The sequence below is a fragment of the Pezoporus occidentalis genome, unplaced genomic scaffold (assembly GCF_034315485.1).
Source record: "Pezoporus occidentalis ecotype Australia unplaced genomic scaffold, CSIRO_AGI_Poc_V1 ctg58, whole genome shotgun sequence".
Classification (NCBI taxonomy): domain Eukaryota; kingdom Metazoa; phylum Chordata; class Aves; order Psittaciformes; family Psittacidae; genus Pezoporus; species Pezoporus occidentalis.
Genome location: NW_026915921.1, coordinates 4,483,826 through 4,501,821, shown reverse-complemented (window position 1 = coordinate 4,501,821; position 17,996 = coordinate 4,483,826). Strand labels below are relative to the sequence as shown.

Sequence of the window (17,996 nt, the reverse complement as noted above, 5' to 3'; positions counted from 1 at the left end):
AAAATCCGCAAATGAAACAGTGTGCAACTTGTTAGAATAGGAACTAGTCCTGGTTGATAGATCCCATAATTAATTTTCATAGAATCATAGAATGGTTTGGGTTGGAAAGGACCTTAAGATCATCTAGTTCCAACACCCCTGCCATAGGCAGGGATGCCTCACACTAGACTATGTCGCCCAAGGGCCTCTCTGACCTGGTCTTGAACACTGCCAGGGATGGAGCATTTACCCCTTGTTTGGCCAGCCCATTCCAGTGCCTCACCACCTGCACAGTAAAGAACTTCCTTATATCTAACCTGAACTTCTCCTGTTTAAACCCATTCCTCCTTGTCCTGTCACTACAGTTCCTGATGAGAATTTTGAAGTGTGCTGCTCTCATACTTTTGACAAAAGCAAGCAGTGCGTTCCATCCCGCTGTTCTCAGAACTTACTCGGAGTAGCACTGAAGCGTAATTGGTGAAGCTTTCTAACAGTAATTTCTTTGAAATGTAGTCAGGTGTGGGCATTCTGTTACTGGGAGCTTTGGCTTTGCTTACTTTGAATTATGAGGGGGCACTGTAACTCTTGTGATATCTGTTATATGGGAGCACTTGGCGGAACAAGTGTGGCTCTAAGCTTTCTAACAGTAATTTCTTTGAAATGTAGTCAGGTGTGGGCATTCTGTTACTGGGAGCTTTGGCTTTGCTTACTTTGAATTATGAGGGGGCACTGTAACTCTTGTGATATCTGTTATATGGGAGCACTTGGCGGAACAAGTGTGGCTCTAGTGAACAGCATTTATAGGAATTTGAAATTGCAGTCTTATTCTGCAGTGTGCCTGCTTTCCACACAAATTTGAGATAAGTCTAAAATAAGAACCTGTTGGAAGTTTCTTAGCATTTGTCATTGTTCTTACTGTATGTGCTGAACTGTCAAATTTCCCTGCAGTTACTACAGTTCTGCACGTAACCCTTATTTGAAGAAATAAGCTCCTAATCAGGACAAATTAATCAATTGGTTATGAGTGCATGTCTGAGCATTGTTTTTGTTGATGGGTTGCTCAGGCCAACTATTGTAGGCTCCAAAGATTATGGTATCTGTGTGCCAGTTAGACGAAGGATTGTGGAGTTTATAGCACAGGGAATATGTCTCATCTCTCCCTACATAGGATACCAGATTAGCTAGATTAAATTCCATTTTAAGCACTGATTTATTTCTACTTCTCCAACGTAAGCCAGTATTAATTAGGCAATACATTCTGAAAACTACACTAGGGTACCAGGGAATCAGGTAGTAAACCTTAAATGGTTTGTAAGGGAATTAGCTTGAATGTATTCATGTAACTAGAAGTGACATGGACAAGAGATGTATAAAGAAAGAGCTCAATGTTCTTTTATCTTATTTTTTAAAGAAGGTGGAAAATGTTAGTCAGAAAGCCCTGTAAGGAGGGTAGCGAAGTGCTAGGATGAGTATTGTTAATGCAAAGATAAAGGACAGCACAAGAATGAAGCAAGTTGCGTAAGCAACATCTTAAATCAGAAAGATGAAATGCTGAAGTTGCTGTTGAAAAGCTCAGATTTGTCAGAGCAAAAATAAGAAGTTTAAGGTCCAAAACAACCATAATGCTTCTTGAAGCATATGTCCTGACTAGCTCAGTCATAGGCATTTCTGTGTGTCTGAGGATGATTGTTCCACATACTTTCCAGGAGATACCAGAACACTTCACAAAACCAGTGGATTTTGTCTGTCTTCTGGGCTGTATCCTGTTGGCTTTCTGGAAGGGGATACACTAACTACTTCTAGAAAACACAGCATTATTTAGGAAAGGATTTAAAAGTTTTCCAGGAGCTAAGAAGAATTTCAGACAAGATGTATGTTTTGAAAAGCACAGTCAAGCTAGGACTGATGTCACTCAGCTGCTTCTGTGCAAAGGCACCATAGGGTTTTATTATTTCCAACCACTCACTGTTTTTCTGTGATAATTTAATCTGTATTGGTTCAAGAGAACTTGTATTAGCTCTGTATTATCAAATCCATTGCCTTCAGAAGTTTTCCTTCTTTCTCTATTCATACACTGAGTAAGCTATAGATGATACTGATTTTGGCAAATTATATTAGCCTGTGCTTTATAACTTCAGATACCAAAAAGAAAATTGAAGTGGATGCCTTGCTAAGATAACCATGACAGAATGGAGTGCAATAAATCAGTTCCTTTTTCCTTATGAATTTGGTTTTTAAATAGATATTCATAGTACCACATGTCTGCTTTGTCAGGTTACTGAAGCTGCTACCCTGAGTATAATAATTTTAATGGAAGTTGACAGAAGTTTTAATTACTCCGATTTTTATGTAAATTTTCTTGATGCAGAGAAGGTATACAGTGAACCTAGAGAAGTTCTTTATAGAAGCTCAGTCTACATAGAAGTTGCTGCTTAACAATTATTTGCGCATTTGTTTTTCAATTTGCATCAAGCCAGCAAAAGTAAGTGAATGCTTACCTTGTACTTCTTTGTATTTAAGCATCTCCCATAGTATAGATCATTTTATATTGGAGACTGAAAGTAGGTGTTCGGTATGACTGAACGTTATTTCACCTTGCATGTACTCCCAGTGGTGATGAGAGCAAAACAGGGCAAGGCAGTTCTCTCACCTGCAGCTTCTCTGGTAAGTCTGAGGCAGAAAGAAAGTTTGCATATGTATATCTTAGAGGGAGAAGGCGGCACAAGCTTTCAGATACACAAGTATGGCCATGAGAATGGCTTGGAAGTCAGCATGTTTTCTTATAACCACTGAATAATAATCTAGAAGAATAGTTTCTAGAGATGAATTATACTTTCTTGAAGGGGGGGGGGGGGTTACTTTCACCTTAATGTAGCCTGCTATAGGAGGGAGCTACAAGAATTAAGTTTTAAATAACACAAGTCAAATTAGCTGCTCCATTAACCCACATTTAGGTATAGCATGTTCATTTTAAGTCCATTTGAACTGGTAGTTGACCTCTTTTATCTAGAATTAGTAAATAATGTGAACTCTTAGAATGTGAGGAGTGAAGTGGTGAATTACAGCTCTGAAATCTGACCCTGAGCCTAGGTATGTGACTTACCTTTCGTAATGCTGTTTTAATACAGAAGACAAGACTATGAGAGTTACAAGGAAGTCATTTCTCCTTGTTGGAGAGCTATTGCTCTCATTTTGCTCAAGGTTGCTTGGATTTTTGTGATACCAAGTCAGTTTGTCTGCTTGGAAATCAATATTCTGAGGTCACAGATCTACTGAAGATTACTGGGATCAAGTGTTCACAAGCCCCCAAAAGAAGTCAATAAATAGCATTTGTTTTTCTGACGGGTCCAATGTCTTTGTTGTAAATCATTATGTATTCCAGTGAAAAGATAAAGATTTAACTGTGTTCTCACTATTGAAGGGTCAAAATGCATACAAATGCATACTCTTCAATGTTTCTTAGTGTCATCTAGTTTATTATGCTGGAGGAAAATCCCATAATGCAAAGTGGAACTGTGTTGTATTCCTTTGAACTCTTCCTGGATTGAACATTGCAGTGAGGCTGCTGTTTGGTAAATTTATGTATTGGTTCATTTATTTATGTAGTTGGTGAGGGTTAGGGATATTTTTTTAGTCTTTTTTTAGTCTAGCTCTCAAGTACCTCTTTTGAGGGTACTTGTAATCACATAAATTATACTGTATCAGAATGTTAGAAGATTAAAACTTAGACTTTTATCTAGCTCTCATCATCCTACAAAATATAGAAATAGATGTGTGGTTGCAGTGAATCACATTTTATGCCTTATTCAGTTCACGTGGCTTAACAGCTGATTCATACAGAACAGCTCCCTTATCCTGCTCTTGGTGACAGGCTGCATGCCAAGAAAACAGTGCTGGTACACTGCAGTCAGGGTACCATCTCTGTCAGGAGAGTCCTGTGACCTGTTAAAAGACTGAATTGGAAGTATAAATATATTGATTTACTTATTGATTTACTACTAAATTAGCAGATTGTTTGAATTTATATTCTGCAAAAGGAGTTTCTGTATGCTGCTCCAGATGATGCTGCTTTAGCAGGGATTTGGACTAGATGATCTCCAGAGGTCCTTTCCAATTTAAACAGTCTGTACATCTGGGAAAGTGAAACAAGAATTTGGTTTAAGTGTAAGCTCAAAGCTCTGAAAAGCCTAAAAGCAAATGAGTGATTATTTTAATTGTTGAAGTAAAATGAAGTGTAATGCTTTTGTCTTTTCAAAAAGCTTAGAGGAACACGGATAATTCCTCATAGCTTACAGGCCTGAAGTAAAAAGCCATACTTAACTACACAGTTCAGAGCTTTGGGAGGAAGCTTATGTTGGGCCAGAAGCAAAGAAAAGAAACCCTCAAACCCAAAACAAAACCCCCCAAAACAAACTTCCCTTTGAGTGGTATAATTTGATACAGTTCTGTTTCCGTGTGTATGTACGCTAGGTCAGATTCTGAGTTCGGGTTGTCAGAACTTTGTTTTCCGTTTTTTTTTTTGTCCAGAACTTTTGGCTCTTGTGTACGTGCAGATCTGCAGAACAGAGTATACATCTGCATGGCACTTTCTGGATGGAAGTACGATACCCATAACTAGACATCATTATGGGCTGATGGGAAGTGGTGAAAGCTCAGCGGAACAAAATAATTTTGCTGACCAATGTAGCCTCAGTTCCATAGCATTAACTGTGTCAAGTAATAGTGGTGCGTGAACATCTGGGGTCAAATTCAGGAATAACTTCTTAGCCCCTGGATGGTGACTGCAACATAAGTGCTTGTTTGCAACACTCAGAAGTAACATAGCACAGATAAATGTCAACAAGAATTAAAGAGATTTGTCAAGAATCTGAGAGGAGCTCATGTTTCACAGCTTCTTACTAAAATCTCTCAGAACATAAGAAGAAGCCAGTGCCCACTGTTAACGTAGGCAACAGTTTTAGTGGATTTGAATTTGGTGTACGTAATGCTGTTTTGTTTCCATGGCTCACTATTACACTGATCATTTAAAATTTAGAGGAATACTTCATAAGTAACTGGATTTAATATCTTCGGGGAACATTTTCTGCAGCTACACAGGGGTGTGAACATTCAAAAGCAGTCAGGTTGCTTTAAGCTAATGAGTTACCACTTGTCATCTGTGACTGCTCTACTTCCAAAGTAGAGCACGTTAAAAAGATCTTTGATTTAAGATTTGGTATTTTATATATATGTAATATATATATATATATATATGCATGTATGGCTTTTTTTAAACAAAAAAAAACCAACAATATTTTACATATATATATATAAAAGTATGTGTGAGCTTTGCTGGTTTTTAATTGCTCTCATTCCTCGTTATGCAGAACTACGTACATTTGGCTCTGAATAGAGCTGTGTTAGTCAGTAAGGAAGACGTTGGGTATTAGGGTCGTGTAACTCCAGCAGTCAGATTGACTGTTCTTATTCATGCTGGGTGAGTTCAGCAGCTTAATTTATCTGTTAGCTTGGCCACTCTTATGCTAGTAATATTACACCTATCTTTTATGTAATCCTTCCCTTGCTTCAGCCAGCTGATAAAAAGCCAAGAAGAACTTTTGATGGAGCTGGATGTAAGCTAAAGCAGGGGAAGGAAATAGAAATATGTTGGAAACAGTAGAGCAGAATAAAATGTGTTTGGTATGGGGGAAGTTTTGTTATATAGGATGAAAAATGTGAATTAAAATACGATGTGCTGCTCTTTGTAGTTTGAGAGAAAAGTAGAAATCTGGGTCAGCAGTTAAAATAATCTTGCAGATAATCATGAGATTTAAGCCTTTCATGTTGGAATTAACAATAGCAATCATAATTAGGCACTAAGACTTCCAGGTTGAAAAATGTTTTTAAGGTACTCCATTATTTGCGCTCTTTGGGGACTGTCTCTAAATTTGAGCATAAGCAAAGCACTTTAGGCAGATCACCTAATTCTGTTAACTGACTGTGTCCTCCTGAACCAAGCCAGCGCCTGGAATATCTTTCTTTCTGGCAGTGGGATTGCTGCAACTGCAATGCCTTAACTTCAACAATGAAAAAACGCAGTAACTAAATCTCATACTCCGCGAACAGCACTGTCGCATAGGAAATAATCGCCGAGGCATTCGTTATGTTAAGTCTGCAGCTTGGTTTTATATACTGCAGCAAGAGGTTGAGCAAGTGGTCTCTAGAGGCTTGGCATTCTGCACAGTGGCTTCCCCCCCCCTTTTTAAAGCTAGCACTAGCTCCACCAGGGCGCTATGCAGGACAGCAGGCAGCGCGTCAGCTGACTCCAGTATTAGTTTCATGGTACAGGAGGAAATGAAGCTCTTGATTCTATAAGTTTTCACTTCTTCGGTGTAATGGTGAGCTAATTGTTGCTGGTTTGGGGGATATTTTTGACGTGGTGTTATAGTTAATTTAAGGAGGTGAATCTTTATTCCTTAGATTTTGAGTATTTGCTACAGGTGTCTGATTAAAGAGCTGGGAGAGCTGAGCCAAGCCAAGGCCAGCTCCTCCTCTGTTGCCCTTTCAGGGGGATGAGGGGGGAGTCAGGAGTGCTATAGGCATGAAGTGGCATTATTAGAACTGCATAGGTTTGTCCATATTACTGTGCTGCTTGGTTCTTTCTAAACAATTTATGTTATGTCGGTAAATTTACTGATACAGAAGATGCCTTCTAAAGTTTAATATTGCTAAGTCATCCTCACTTAAGTATGTGGCATAAAGGTTTATATTTAGCACTTCAGTGTAGCAATGCAGTTAGGAACAGAAAATTGCTTTCTCACTTGGCTGCAACTAATTGAAATTTAGAAGTTAGCCTATAAGTCATTGCTTCAGTATATGATTTTTCAAGTGTGTGTTTCTGACAGAGGATTAAATAAACCAGTTTCACTGTATAAATTAGTTTTCCCTTTTCCATAATGTTTTCTTGTGCTTTATCAACATACACTCATATTTCTCAGCAATTTGTAGCCAGCCATCAGGAAAGAGAAGAAACTCTTAGTTCTTAGGAAAATGAAAGCTTTATACTACCATGGTGACACAGCAAATCAAACTCTTTTTCATGTGTTTCTGTTACTTGATATTTGATCTGCGTTATCGTTGGAGAGAATGCATATTCCATGACTATATGCATGCAAAATCATGTCAAATTCAGAAGGTGAGATAATTTTGTAGGAGGTTTGTCTAAGTCTCAAAATCTCCAAGTATGATGGGGACAAGCTGCTGGAGTTGTTATTGAGGAAGCTGCGCATAGCATACAAGAAGCTGCACAGTTCTTCCTCATTACCATTCTCAGCTGTATGGTTATGTGCAGGAGACTTCTCATCCTCCCCGCTTGTTACAGGTTGTTGTGTTTAGCTGTGATTCCAGCCTTCTGTTAGCAGTTACAGAAAGCGCAAAGTTTGATCTCCAAGCATGATCCATGAGCATTGAAGTAATAAGAACACAAACATCTACGCAGTACACACCTCATCTGGTTTTCTTTCCAGCAAGAATGGTCGTTTCAGACTATATGTTTGTAATAAGTATTTTGCTGACCGGAGTTCAACTTCTGTTTCATTAGAATAGCATGGGGGGGTTCTCCTTTGAGACAGCTGGTATTATCTTGTACCATTTTGTGTGTGTGTTTATTTTTCAGTATATGCTGTTCCAGTGCTGATGGTTTATCTATTACTGCTTGCAAGTCTAGGCAAATAATGAAATCAGAAGCATGTGAGAATAACAGTGAAATGGGTTTTAAAAGGAATCTTGAATGTATGGAAGGTTTATGTGGAGGAATAAGGGAGGAAAATAGGGGTTTATAAGGTGTTTATTTTTCCCTCTGCTCTCCTGAGTAAACACCACAATGTTTAAAAAGAGAAAAAGCTGGGCATTGTAAACTGGCAAAACTGTGGGCAAGTTGTGGATAAAGATACTGTGGAAGCGTTTCTTCTCCTTCTCTACCACGTTATCTGTACATGTCTTCATACTGTTTTCCTTTCACCTTCACTTCTGACTTTCAACAACCTTTTAACAGACCCTTTTTCACAGGTGAATTTTTGTGCAACTAGGAGGGTCAAGCTTAGCTTTCTAAAATGCATCTTAGTAAGTAGTTGATTATTGAACTTTATCATGAGACTCTTGGCTAAATCCAGAGTGATACAGTGCAGTAAATCTGAGGTGCAGAGGCAGCAAAACCTTGGGGGTACAACGGCTTGTCATTTGAATGTGTGAATGTTACTACCTGTTTCATGGAATCATTTTGACCTCTAATTCATGTATTTATAAGAATGAATGTATAGCTAGGAATAATTTTTGTGGGTTTTTAATGCACAGTTAGCATGCAAAAAGAAAACCACATCCACTAAGATATGTTTACTGTCTTGATGTGTTTCTGTAAAATGAATATTCTTTTTAATAAGTTATGTTTTCTTTTTCTTTTCCCCTGTGGTTTTGTTGCTGTGCAGAGCTCTGGGATTGAAACGTTAGTGGAGGAGCTTTGCTCCCGACTGAAAGACCTTCAGAGTAAGCAAGGTGAGGAATAAACCTTTAAACTTCTGAGGCCATATATATTGTATTCATAAGCTGTGTAACATTCTGAGACTTGAGGGTGGGGGAGTGGGCTGTTTATTCAGTAGCTTTTAATACAGGCCATGCAATTTTAAAATACATTTGAATAATTCCATTCAAATAGTTTAAGCAATTCTGTACTAGTATGTTGTGTTTACCTAAGGAATAGCCATTCACAAGTGGGAGTTTTCCTCATGAAAAGCTGTACCTGCTCATGTCCAGCTATGCCTGCTTTTTTTAGTTTAAACCACAACAGGATTATGTACTTAAAAAAGCAGGAATAGCTGGATATGAACATTCATTCCCCCTCCCCACTAAAAAAGTCAAAATAGTCTTGAGTTCGTTCCTTTTGGCTATTGATACTTGTAAGGAGTAGACTGACCTCACGCCAGCTGCATACAAGCTATGCCTGTGAAAAGCACCCAAGTAGCCGTCGCTGAGAAGTGTGCTTCAAGTTTCTGGGCTTTAGGGAAATGATAATGAGGACTTGGTGTTGCCAAGCTTAGGGCAGGGAACATACTATAAAATTGTGGTGTCTCCAATGAAAGTTCATCACAGCAGTCTTTGACACAGTAAAATTAATATGCTTAGCATGTCATATAAATAGCAATAAATAAGGGATAAGTATGTACCTGCTTAAAGCATGGTAAATATTTATTTAACATAAATAAAAAGCATGGGGTTTAGCCATTTCCCTTTTCCTGTTTTTAAACAGTAATTGCTAGTCAGATCTTAGTATTTCATAGTGCTGTGCTGTGACACTTTCTTACTGAGCCAAGGTGAGACAGACTATTTATTTTGGAGGGGAAAAAGTAAAATGACCATTATCTCACAGCATTTTTTTTTTCTGGTATGTTACAGATTTTAATAGAAATAGAAGTCTTTAGAGTGACCCCTCACACAGGAAATACGCCTTTACATCTACCTAGAGCACAGCAACTACTGCAGGAGCCCTTCCTTGTAGTGAAATACATGAGACATTAGGTGCAACCATTCATAAAGATACTTAGTTAAATAGTTGATTTCTTAAAAAATCTTCCTTTATACGTAGCGATGCAAGAAAGGAGATAAGGATTTGGCTATGGAGTAACTGACTATACAATCACAAGTCTGCTAGTGGGGCATTGCTAGCCATGAAGTTGCACACAGCTGCTTTGCCAGTCATGTCTAGTGAAAATTGCAGGACTTAACAGCTGAGGAAAACTTGATTCTTGGGTGGTAACTTGTAATTTCTTCATGTATAACAACCAGACAAGAAATTATGTTATTTACAGTGTTTTATGGACTTTTACTGCTATTACAGGAATGTATCCTGGTGCTTTTGTTAAATACTGTTAAATACACTGGCGTTTTGAATTTTTCTGTTAAGCATTTGGAATTTTCTTCCAAAACAGAGGAGAAGATTCACAAAAAGTTAGAAGGCTCTTTGTCTCCTGAGACTGATTTATCTCCCACAGCAAAGGATCAAGTAGAAATGTATGCATTTTTTATTCTTATTGTTCTCTGAGATACTTTTTTCTCCTTTTACTCCTGTATTTTAACACAGTGAAGTTAACTTAGTGGGGAATCTGGAGTTTTGTGGATAGTAAGAAATACATTTTTTTCCTTCCATCTTCTTTTGTAAATCTTACCGCTAAATACAAGCATTTGGTACTATGGGATAGCTTAATTTCTGGCTAAAACATTCCTGACTCTTTGGCTATATTCAGAACTCAAACTATACTGTATTTTAGTTTCCTTAAAACCATGTTAACAAGACAAAAGCCTTTAAACCAGCATTAATTAACATTTTTAACTCAAAGGGAGAGAATTGGTTTCCTAGGTTTAGAAGTCTTTGTCTTCTGTTGCAGAAATGTGAAACAAACTCTTTTATAACCCTTAAACTGTTTAAAACCAGAGTACTCTGTTAGTTTCCAAGTACCTGAGTCCACTGAAGTACCCAGAAGTATTGCCATTGACTTCTCTTGGGAGATATGATTGCTTCTTGTAGTCAGGCCTTCACTGTTTTAAGCATCCACAGTTTCTGTCTAGTTTAGTACTTCTTAAAACTGGGATTGTTTTACTTGGCAGTGTATTTTAGACATATATTAAGCACTCCTAAATCTTATCTTAATCTCCCCTTTGTTATCCTTCAAATAAACAGCGCAATGAGTGGCATGTACATATGTAGAACAAATTAAATCAGTAGTGTTTTGATGTGGTTTTAGTAAGACTTTCTAATCTTCATGCCCGCCTGAAGTTCTTCAGTCTGAATGTCACCTTTTTATTTCTCTTTCAGGTACTATGAAGCGTTTCCTCCTCTTTCTGAAAAGCCAGTTTGCCTGCAGGAAATTATGACTGTATGGAATAAATCCAAAGTATGCTCTTACTCTAGCTCCTCATCTTCGTCCACTGTTCCACCAACTAGCACGGATACATCTTCTCCAAAGGACTGCAATAGTGAAAGTGAAGTAACTAAAGACAGAAGTAATAAAGTATCAGCCACTGTACAGGAGAGAGCCCAGCAGAAGAAAAGTAAAAACGAGAAAGAAAACAAGTTTACTAACAACACAGTTGAAGAGAAACCTGTTTTGTACAAGAAGCAAGTGCGACATAAGTCTGAGGGAAAGATGCGTCCGCGCTCCTGGTCATCTGAATCCAGCGAGGCTGGCTCAAGTTCTAGTGGTAATCAAGGTGAATACAAGGCATCAATGAAATGTATTAAAGTAAGACACAAAACAAGAGAGGTTCGAAGTAAAAAAGGGCGTAATGGGCAAAGCAGGCTTTCAGTGAAATCTAGTGAAAAGGCTGAAAGAAAAGTCCACAGCGGAAGCAGCAGCAGCAGTAGCAGCGGGTCCATTAAACAACTGTGCAAAAGAGGTAAAAGGCCATTAAAAGAACTAGGAAGAAAAGAAGCTGGCGGTAGCGATGGGAAAGATTTGTATTTAGACAGCAGAAACGAAAAGGAATATAAAGAAGAACCCTTGTGGTATACTGAGCCGATTACGGAGTACTTTGTTCCTCTTAGCAGAAAAAGCAAGCTGGAGACTACGTACCGCAACAGAGAAGATCTATGTGGCGTGCCATCGGAGGCTGTAGAAGAGTTGTCTGAATCAGTGCATGGTCTTTGTATTAGCAACAATAATATTCATAAAACATACCTCGCAGCAGGTACTTTCATCGATGGTCACTTTGTAGAAATGCCTGCAGTTCTAAATGAGGATATTGACCTCGCTGGGACCTCAATATGTTCTCAACCAGAGGACGATAAATATTTAGATGATGTTCATCTGTCAGAACTAACACACTTCTATGAAGTGGATATTGATCAATCCATGTTGGATCCTGGTGCCTCAGATACGATGCAAGGGGAGAGTCGGATTTTAAATATGATTCGACAAAAGAGTAAAGAAAAAACTGATTTTGAGGCAGAATGTTGCATAGTGTTAGATGGAATGGAGTTGCAAGGGGAAAGTGCAATATGGACAGATTCGACCAGCTCTGTTGGTGCTGAAGGGTGGTTCTTGCAAGACCTTAGTAATTTAGCTCAATTTTGGGAGTGCTGTTCATCTTCTAGTTCTGGTGATGCGGATGGGGAAAGTTTTGGAGGAGATTCTCCCATCAGATTCTCCCCCATCTTAGACAGCACAATGCTTAATTCACACATGCTTGCTGGCAATCAAGAGCTCTTTTCAGATATTAATGAAGGGTCTGGTATAAACTCTTGTTTTTCAGTGTTTGAAGTGCAATGCAGTAACTCTGTTTTACCATTTTCTTTTGAAACACTCAACTTGGGAAATGAAAATGCAGATTCTAGTAGCACTGCTAATATTCTTGGGAAAACACAGTCTAGATTGCTAATATGGACCAAAAATAGTGCCTTTGATGAAAATGAACACTGTTCCAATCTTTCAACGAGAACCTGTAGTCCATGGTCACACTCGGAAGAAACACGTTCAGACAATGAGACTTTAAATATTCCATATGAAGAATCCACGCAATTTAATACAGAAGAGATGAATTATGTAGTTCCTAGAGTGTCTTCGAGTTATGTAGATGAAGAAATCCTAGATTTTTTGCCAGAAGAAACTTGCCAGCAACAAGCTAGAACTTTAGGAGAAATGCCCACTTTGATTTTCAAGAAAAAATCGAAGCTAGAATCTGTCTGTGGTATTCAGCTAGAACAAAAAGCAGAAAGTAAAGACTATGAAGCTACACAAGGGTGTAGTGAAAGCAGTCCGCATGGAGATGGCTACAGCTCAGGGGTTATTAAAGATATTTGGACAAATATGACAGACAGGAGTTCGGCGGCGATGGTAGAAATAGAAGGAATAGAAGATGAATTGTTTTCAACTGATGTAAATAATTATTGCTGCTGTTTGGATACAGAAGCAAAAGTTGAAACCCTCCAGGAGCCCAGTAAGGCAGTGCAGAGATCAGAGTATCACCTTTGGGAAGGTCAAAAGGAGAATTTAGAGAAGAGAGCCTTTGTCTCAAACGATTTATCAAAAGTAGATGGTGGTGACTATACTACACCATCAAAACCTTGGGATGTTAACCAGGATAAAGAAAACTCATTTATACTTGGTGGTGTGTATGGGGAGCTCAAAACATTTAACAGTGATGGAGAATGGGCCGTGGTGCCACCTAGTCACTCAAAAGGGAGCTTGTTACAATGTGCAGCTTCTGATGTAGTGACAATAGCTGGTACAGATGTGTTTATGACTCCAGGTAATAGCTTTGCCCCTGGTCACAGGCAGTTATGGAGGCCGTATGTGTCATTTGAACAGAATGAGCAATCAAAGAGTGGAGATAACGGATTAAATAAGGGGTTTTCTTTTATCTTCCATGAAGACTTACTGGGAGCTTGTGGTAACTTTCAAGTTGAAGAACCAGGGCTTGAGTACTCATTCTCTTCCTTTGACCTGAACAATCCATTTTCACAAGTTCTTCATGTAGAGTGTTCGTTTGAGCCAGAAGGAATCGCATCTTTCAGCCCTAGTTTTAAACCTAAGTCAATTCTGTGCTCTGATTCAGACAGTGAGGCTTTACACCCCAGGATATGTGGTGTTGATCGAACGCAGTACAGGGCTATAAGGATTTCTCCAAGGACTCACTTTCGCCCGATTTCTGCATCTGAACTTTCTCCAGGTGGTGGGAGTGAGTCAGAATTTGAATCAGAGAAAGATGAGGGAGGTATTGCTGTCCCTTCTCAAGTAGATGTATTTGAGGATCCACAAGCAGATCTCAAACCTCTGGAAGAAGATGCAGAAAAAGAAGGTCATTATTATGGAAAATCAGAGCTTGAATCTGGAAAATTCCTTCCCAGATTAAAAAAGTCTGGAATGGAGAAGAGTGCGCAAACATCATTGGATTCCCAAGAAGAGTCGGCTGGGATGTTGCCAGTAGGGAACCAAGATCCCTGTTTAGAATGCAGTATGAAAGAATCTCTAGATGGGAGGGTGATGGAGAGCTCTAAAGTAAACTGCAGAATAGTGGAGCCGCGTGAGGAGACTAGCAGGTTTTGCAGTTGTAAAGCAGGGTGCCACTTCCCCACGTACGAGGATAATCCTGTTTCTTCAGGAGAGCTTGAAGAGGTATGTGGATATATAACATTACGGAATTTGCAGCTGGCAGCTGATAACCATCAATTTGCCATGTGACAGTTCAATTAGAATGTGTGTAATTGTATAGCTCTCTAGAAAATACAGTGCTGTAGAAACACTGGAGGTTCCATCGGAACATAAGGAAACACTTTTTCACTGTGAGGGTGACCGAGCGCTGGCACAGGTTGCCCAGGAAGGTTATGCAATCTCCATCCTTGGAGATATTCAAAAGACATCTGGACACGGTCCTGGGCAACCTGCTCTGGATGGCCCTGCCTGAGCAGGGGGAGTTGGACATGGTGACCTCCAGAGTTCCCTTCGAACCTCAGTCGTTCTGTGATTCTGTGAAAAATGAACCATCTTCAGGCATGACGCTGTCATCTTGCATACCTTTAGAAATATATGCATGTGTACACTCATGTGACTTTAAAATCTGTTCAACTTAGGTTTTTGTCTTATCTGATTTACATATAATATGTTAAAATGTGCATACAGTTTGATTAATGAGATATTGCTGATTTTGATTCAAACCTACTTTAAAATTTTCAAGAGCAAGATCTGAAGTCAGTCTTTTCAATGCAGTTACTTCCAAGTAGAATTTGGAGTTGAATTATCGGATGTACACTTCAGCAAAGAAAGGTTTGTAGAAAGGCTCAGCTGTCTGGAAACTAAGATGTTGTTGTGAGCATAGACACAAAAAGAAATAAAACATGGATGCACAATATCCATCGCTACCACAAGACTGCAAGGAGGCCTAACGATAACTACAGGTGAAACTCGAGAGTTTTCTTTCAGGTAATTGCAGCTATAGGTTAAGTAATGATCAAGAGCAAAACTCTTTTCCAGCCAAAAATGTCCACGCTCTTCTTGCTGTGAGCTTCTTCTGCTCTTGGGAAGAAATACTTGAGCAGCAAACTAATTCAGTTGTGTGGACAGCCCAGAGATACTGTCTGGATAGTTATAAGTTGCATCTTAGATTTTCTTTTCAGCCTCCTCTTCCACATAGTCAGCAGTTGCAGTATCTACAGTAGGAGGGAATTACTTTCAATTTCAGCTGAAGAGTTGCACCCAGATTGCGGTGTGCTTTTGTGTACTCTTACACTAATTCATGTATTGGAAGCTAACCTTTCTCTTGCGAAAACCAGAGCTAACCTTTTTGTTGAACAAAATCAGAGCTCCTTATTTTCTTTCTTCCTTGTTTCTTCTCTCATCCTCCTTTAAATTAATTGCTGTTCTAACTTCTTTTCCCCGTGTCAGTAGGTTGATGTCTGCTGCTTGCATGAAAGAATCAAGTCTGTGGCTTTTCCAGACCCTTTCTAGACATCTTGGTTCCTGCTGTAACCAAATTCAAGTAACAGAGCTTAAGTGGCTCCAGGAATCATTTCTGGAGTCCAGGAAGTTTCTGTGTTTGTGCCAGGCCTTGCAGAAAGTCATCAAAAAAAACTAATAAACTAAGGATTCTGGAATTACCTTTTACCAGGAGTAGGTGGATTCTAACTTCATTATACAGTAGGATATAATGGATGAACAGTTACTTGTGACACCGAGGGTCTAAAGTTCCTTCCAGCCCTTTACAGATCTCCTTTCTGGATGCATAGCACTCTGTGAGGATGTTTATTCTCATCTTTGCTTCAACCACTTACGTGTTCAAGAAAGCAGTAAATGTCTGGTGTAAGATAAATTTAACAGTGGTTCCACAGTTGATGCTGGAGGCTTGGAAAAACCCTTTTTGTACTGAATAGTTCTAAGAAAGCTCTGCCATTTTATTTTCTTTAAGTTCTTTAGTGCAAGAACAAAACTAACTGCTTCCCATGCTCAGGTCGTATGATTTTGTAGGCATTTTCATAGCTTCAAAATTGTGAGCCACTGAGAAGTACAAAGGGCCAGCAACCATCTCAGCAGTCTGGACTTCAGTTTGCAATTAAACTCTTCCTAGGGGACTTGATTACAACTTAAACTCAGACATTCTTACTCATTCTTTTCCTTTGACCTGAACAATCCATTTTCACAAGTTCTTCATGTAGAGTGTTCGTTTGAGCCAGAAGGAATCGCATCTTTCAGCCCTAGTTTTAAACCTAAGTCAATTCTGTGCTCTGATTCAGACAGTGAGGCTTTACACCCCAGGATATGTGGTGTTGATCAAATGCAGTACAGGGCTAGCCCTCCTACATCTAGCATGCCCTCAGAGGATGGGCTTTTCTAAGAGCCATTAGTGTTCATCTGAAGATGATTGGCTTTTTGGCTTGAGAATATTCATCTAAATTTATTCTTGTAGTGAAGTCTCTGTAAAAAAGGGAGGATTTTTTTAAGTGTTGAAACAATTTTACTATGTTGGTAATGAACCAAACTTTAATCAGTAAAGATGATGTCTGTGATGTGCAGGAGGAGGTGCAAATATCATGCAAGCATGTCTTAACATGTGCAAACTCATTTCTCTTGAAGAATGATAGTATTTATTTTCATAAGCATTAAACAAAATCAATATAAAATACCTAGAATTGGAACAGTTTAGGAGAAACATTCTTCCTGGACTCCTCACATGTACATGCATGGGAAGGAGAGTCTGAACTTGAGCAGAGGCAGTGGAATTGCCTCATTAGTGTAGATCAAGCTTTGCAAAGGTTTGTGTTTAATTAAACTTCTGTGCTTCTTTTTGACTCATGACAGAAATTGCAGTTAGTGTTTAACTAACATAAAGTTTGAGTTTCTGAGGTACCGCCAATATTTTTGCAGAAATAATGGCTGTGGAAATACTCCTGTAGACCACAGTGTAACAGTAACACATTCTGGTTTGCATCACATGAAAACTTGAAGTATATATGTGCTGTGCAAACACATGTCTTTGAATATCACCTGTTTATAAGACTGTAAAAGAATCTGGTTCAGTTTTCACCCCCTTACCTTCTATATTAGAGCACCTCTTTCAGAATTACAGCAGATTTTGCAGCAGGAATTTGCTGATAGCTCCTGCAGAAGTTCTTCAAAAGTGAATAATTATAAATGTAGTGTTAAGGTTAAAGAAAATAAAGCACAACAAAACAAACACAACAAGAAATCCAAACAAAACAAAAGCCTACCAAAACCAACACCAGAAACCAAGATGCCAACCCCCCCCCACCACCACCAAAAGAAACCCTATAACCATAAAAAATATCCTCTGACGTAAAGTAAATGCTCTTACTGTCTATCTGTGGAGTTGTGGGTAAGTACACAATCTGCTGCTGTTAATGGTCTCTGAATATAACAATGCTGAATCCCTTATCAATAAATTTTATACAGTCTCTGATCTAGTAGCTGTGCCCTAAAAATGCTTTTTCTCTTGAGTCCTTGACATAAAGGGACTGGTGGGTTTTGTTGGGATTGGTACCAAAGTTTCGAGGTCTGAATGTGCCTAGGACAGTGCATTTGTGGGTGAGGAGGTCTTACTGGCAAACCCCATGTTTATGGATCTCATGGCTGAATTGACATGCTAGATTTGGTGAGGTACTTTGCATGACTGGAGTAATGCAATCTAAGTGTATAACCCCTTTAGGAAGGGCTGTCGAGAGAGGAGGAGAAGGAGGGGTGTCCTACACACATTGGCTCTGAGGTCAGTAGTGTAGGAGATAACCTGCCATAAGCCTAGGTGGTGACAAGAGGGAGACAAAATTTAGAGGGGTCTGCTTTGTGCCTTAAAATCAGGAGAATCAAGTGGGGAAAAAAACATTAAAGTGCATGTACAGTATCCACATAGAAAGCAAAATACTTCATTATAAAAGAGAGTAATTTGGGGGCTGACTGAGAAAGGCTTGAACCACACAGTTCTTGATAAAATGCTGATGGTGGCAACACCTACAAAGACTCGGAGCTCTAACTTTCTCACTAGTA

At 39.0% G+C, this 17,996-nt stretch overlaps 1 protein-coding gene across 6 annotated transcripts in view; it reads left to right on the top strand.

The window, feature by feature from the left end:
- The window catches only part of KIAA0232 (KIAA0232 ortholog), a 49,889-nt gene that overhangs the window by 20,903 nt on the left and 10,990 nt on the right, over positions 1–17,996 (top strand). For 3 of the 6 annotated variants that reach the window (XM_062638810.1, XM_062638809.1, XM_062638812.1), the window contains 3 exons: positions 8,442–8,508; positions 9,939–10,020; positions 10,823–14,120. In XM_062638810.1, the coding sequence (XP_062494794.1) occupies positions 8,442–8,508; positions 9,939–10,020; positions 10,823–14,120 (3,447 nt within the window). Of the gene's footprint in view, positions 1–6,256; positions 6,357–8,441; positions 8,509–9,938; positions 10,021–10,822; positions 14,121–17,996 lie in introns of those variants that run through there. The other 3 variants (XM_062638813.1, XM_062638814.1, XM_062638815.1) reach the window with 3 other exon arrangements.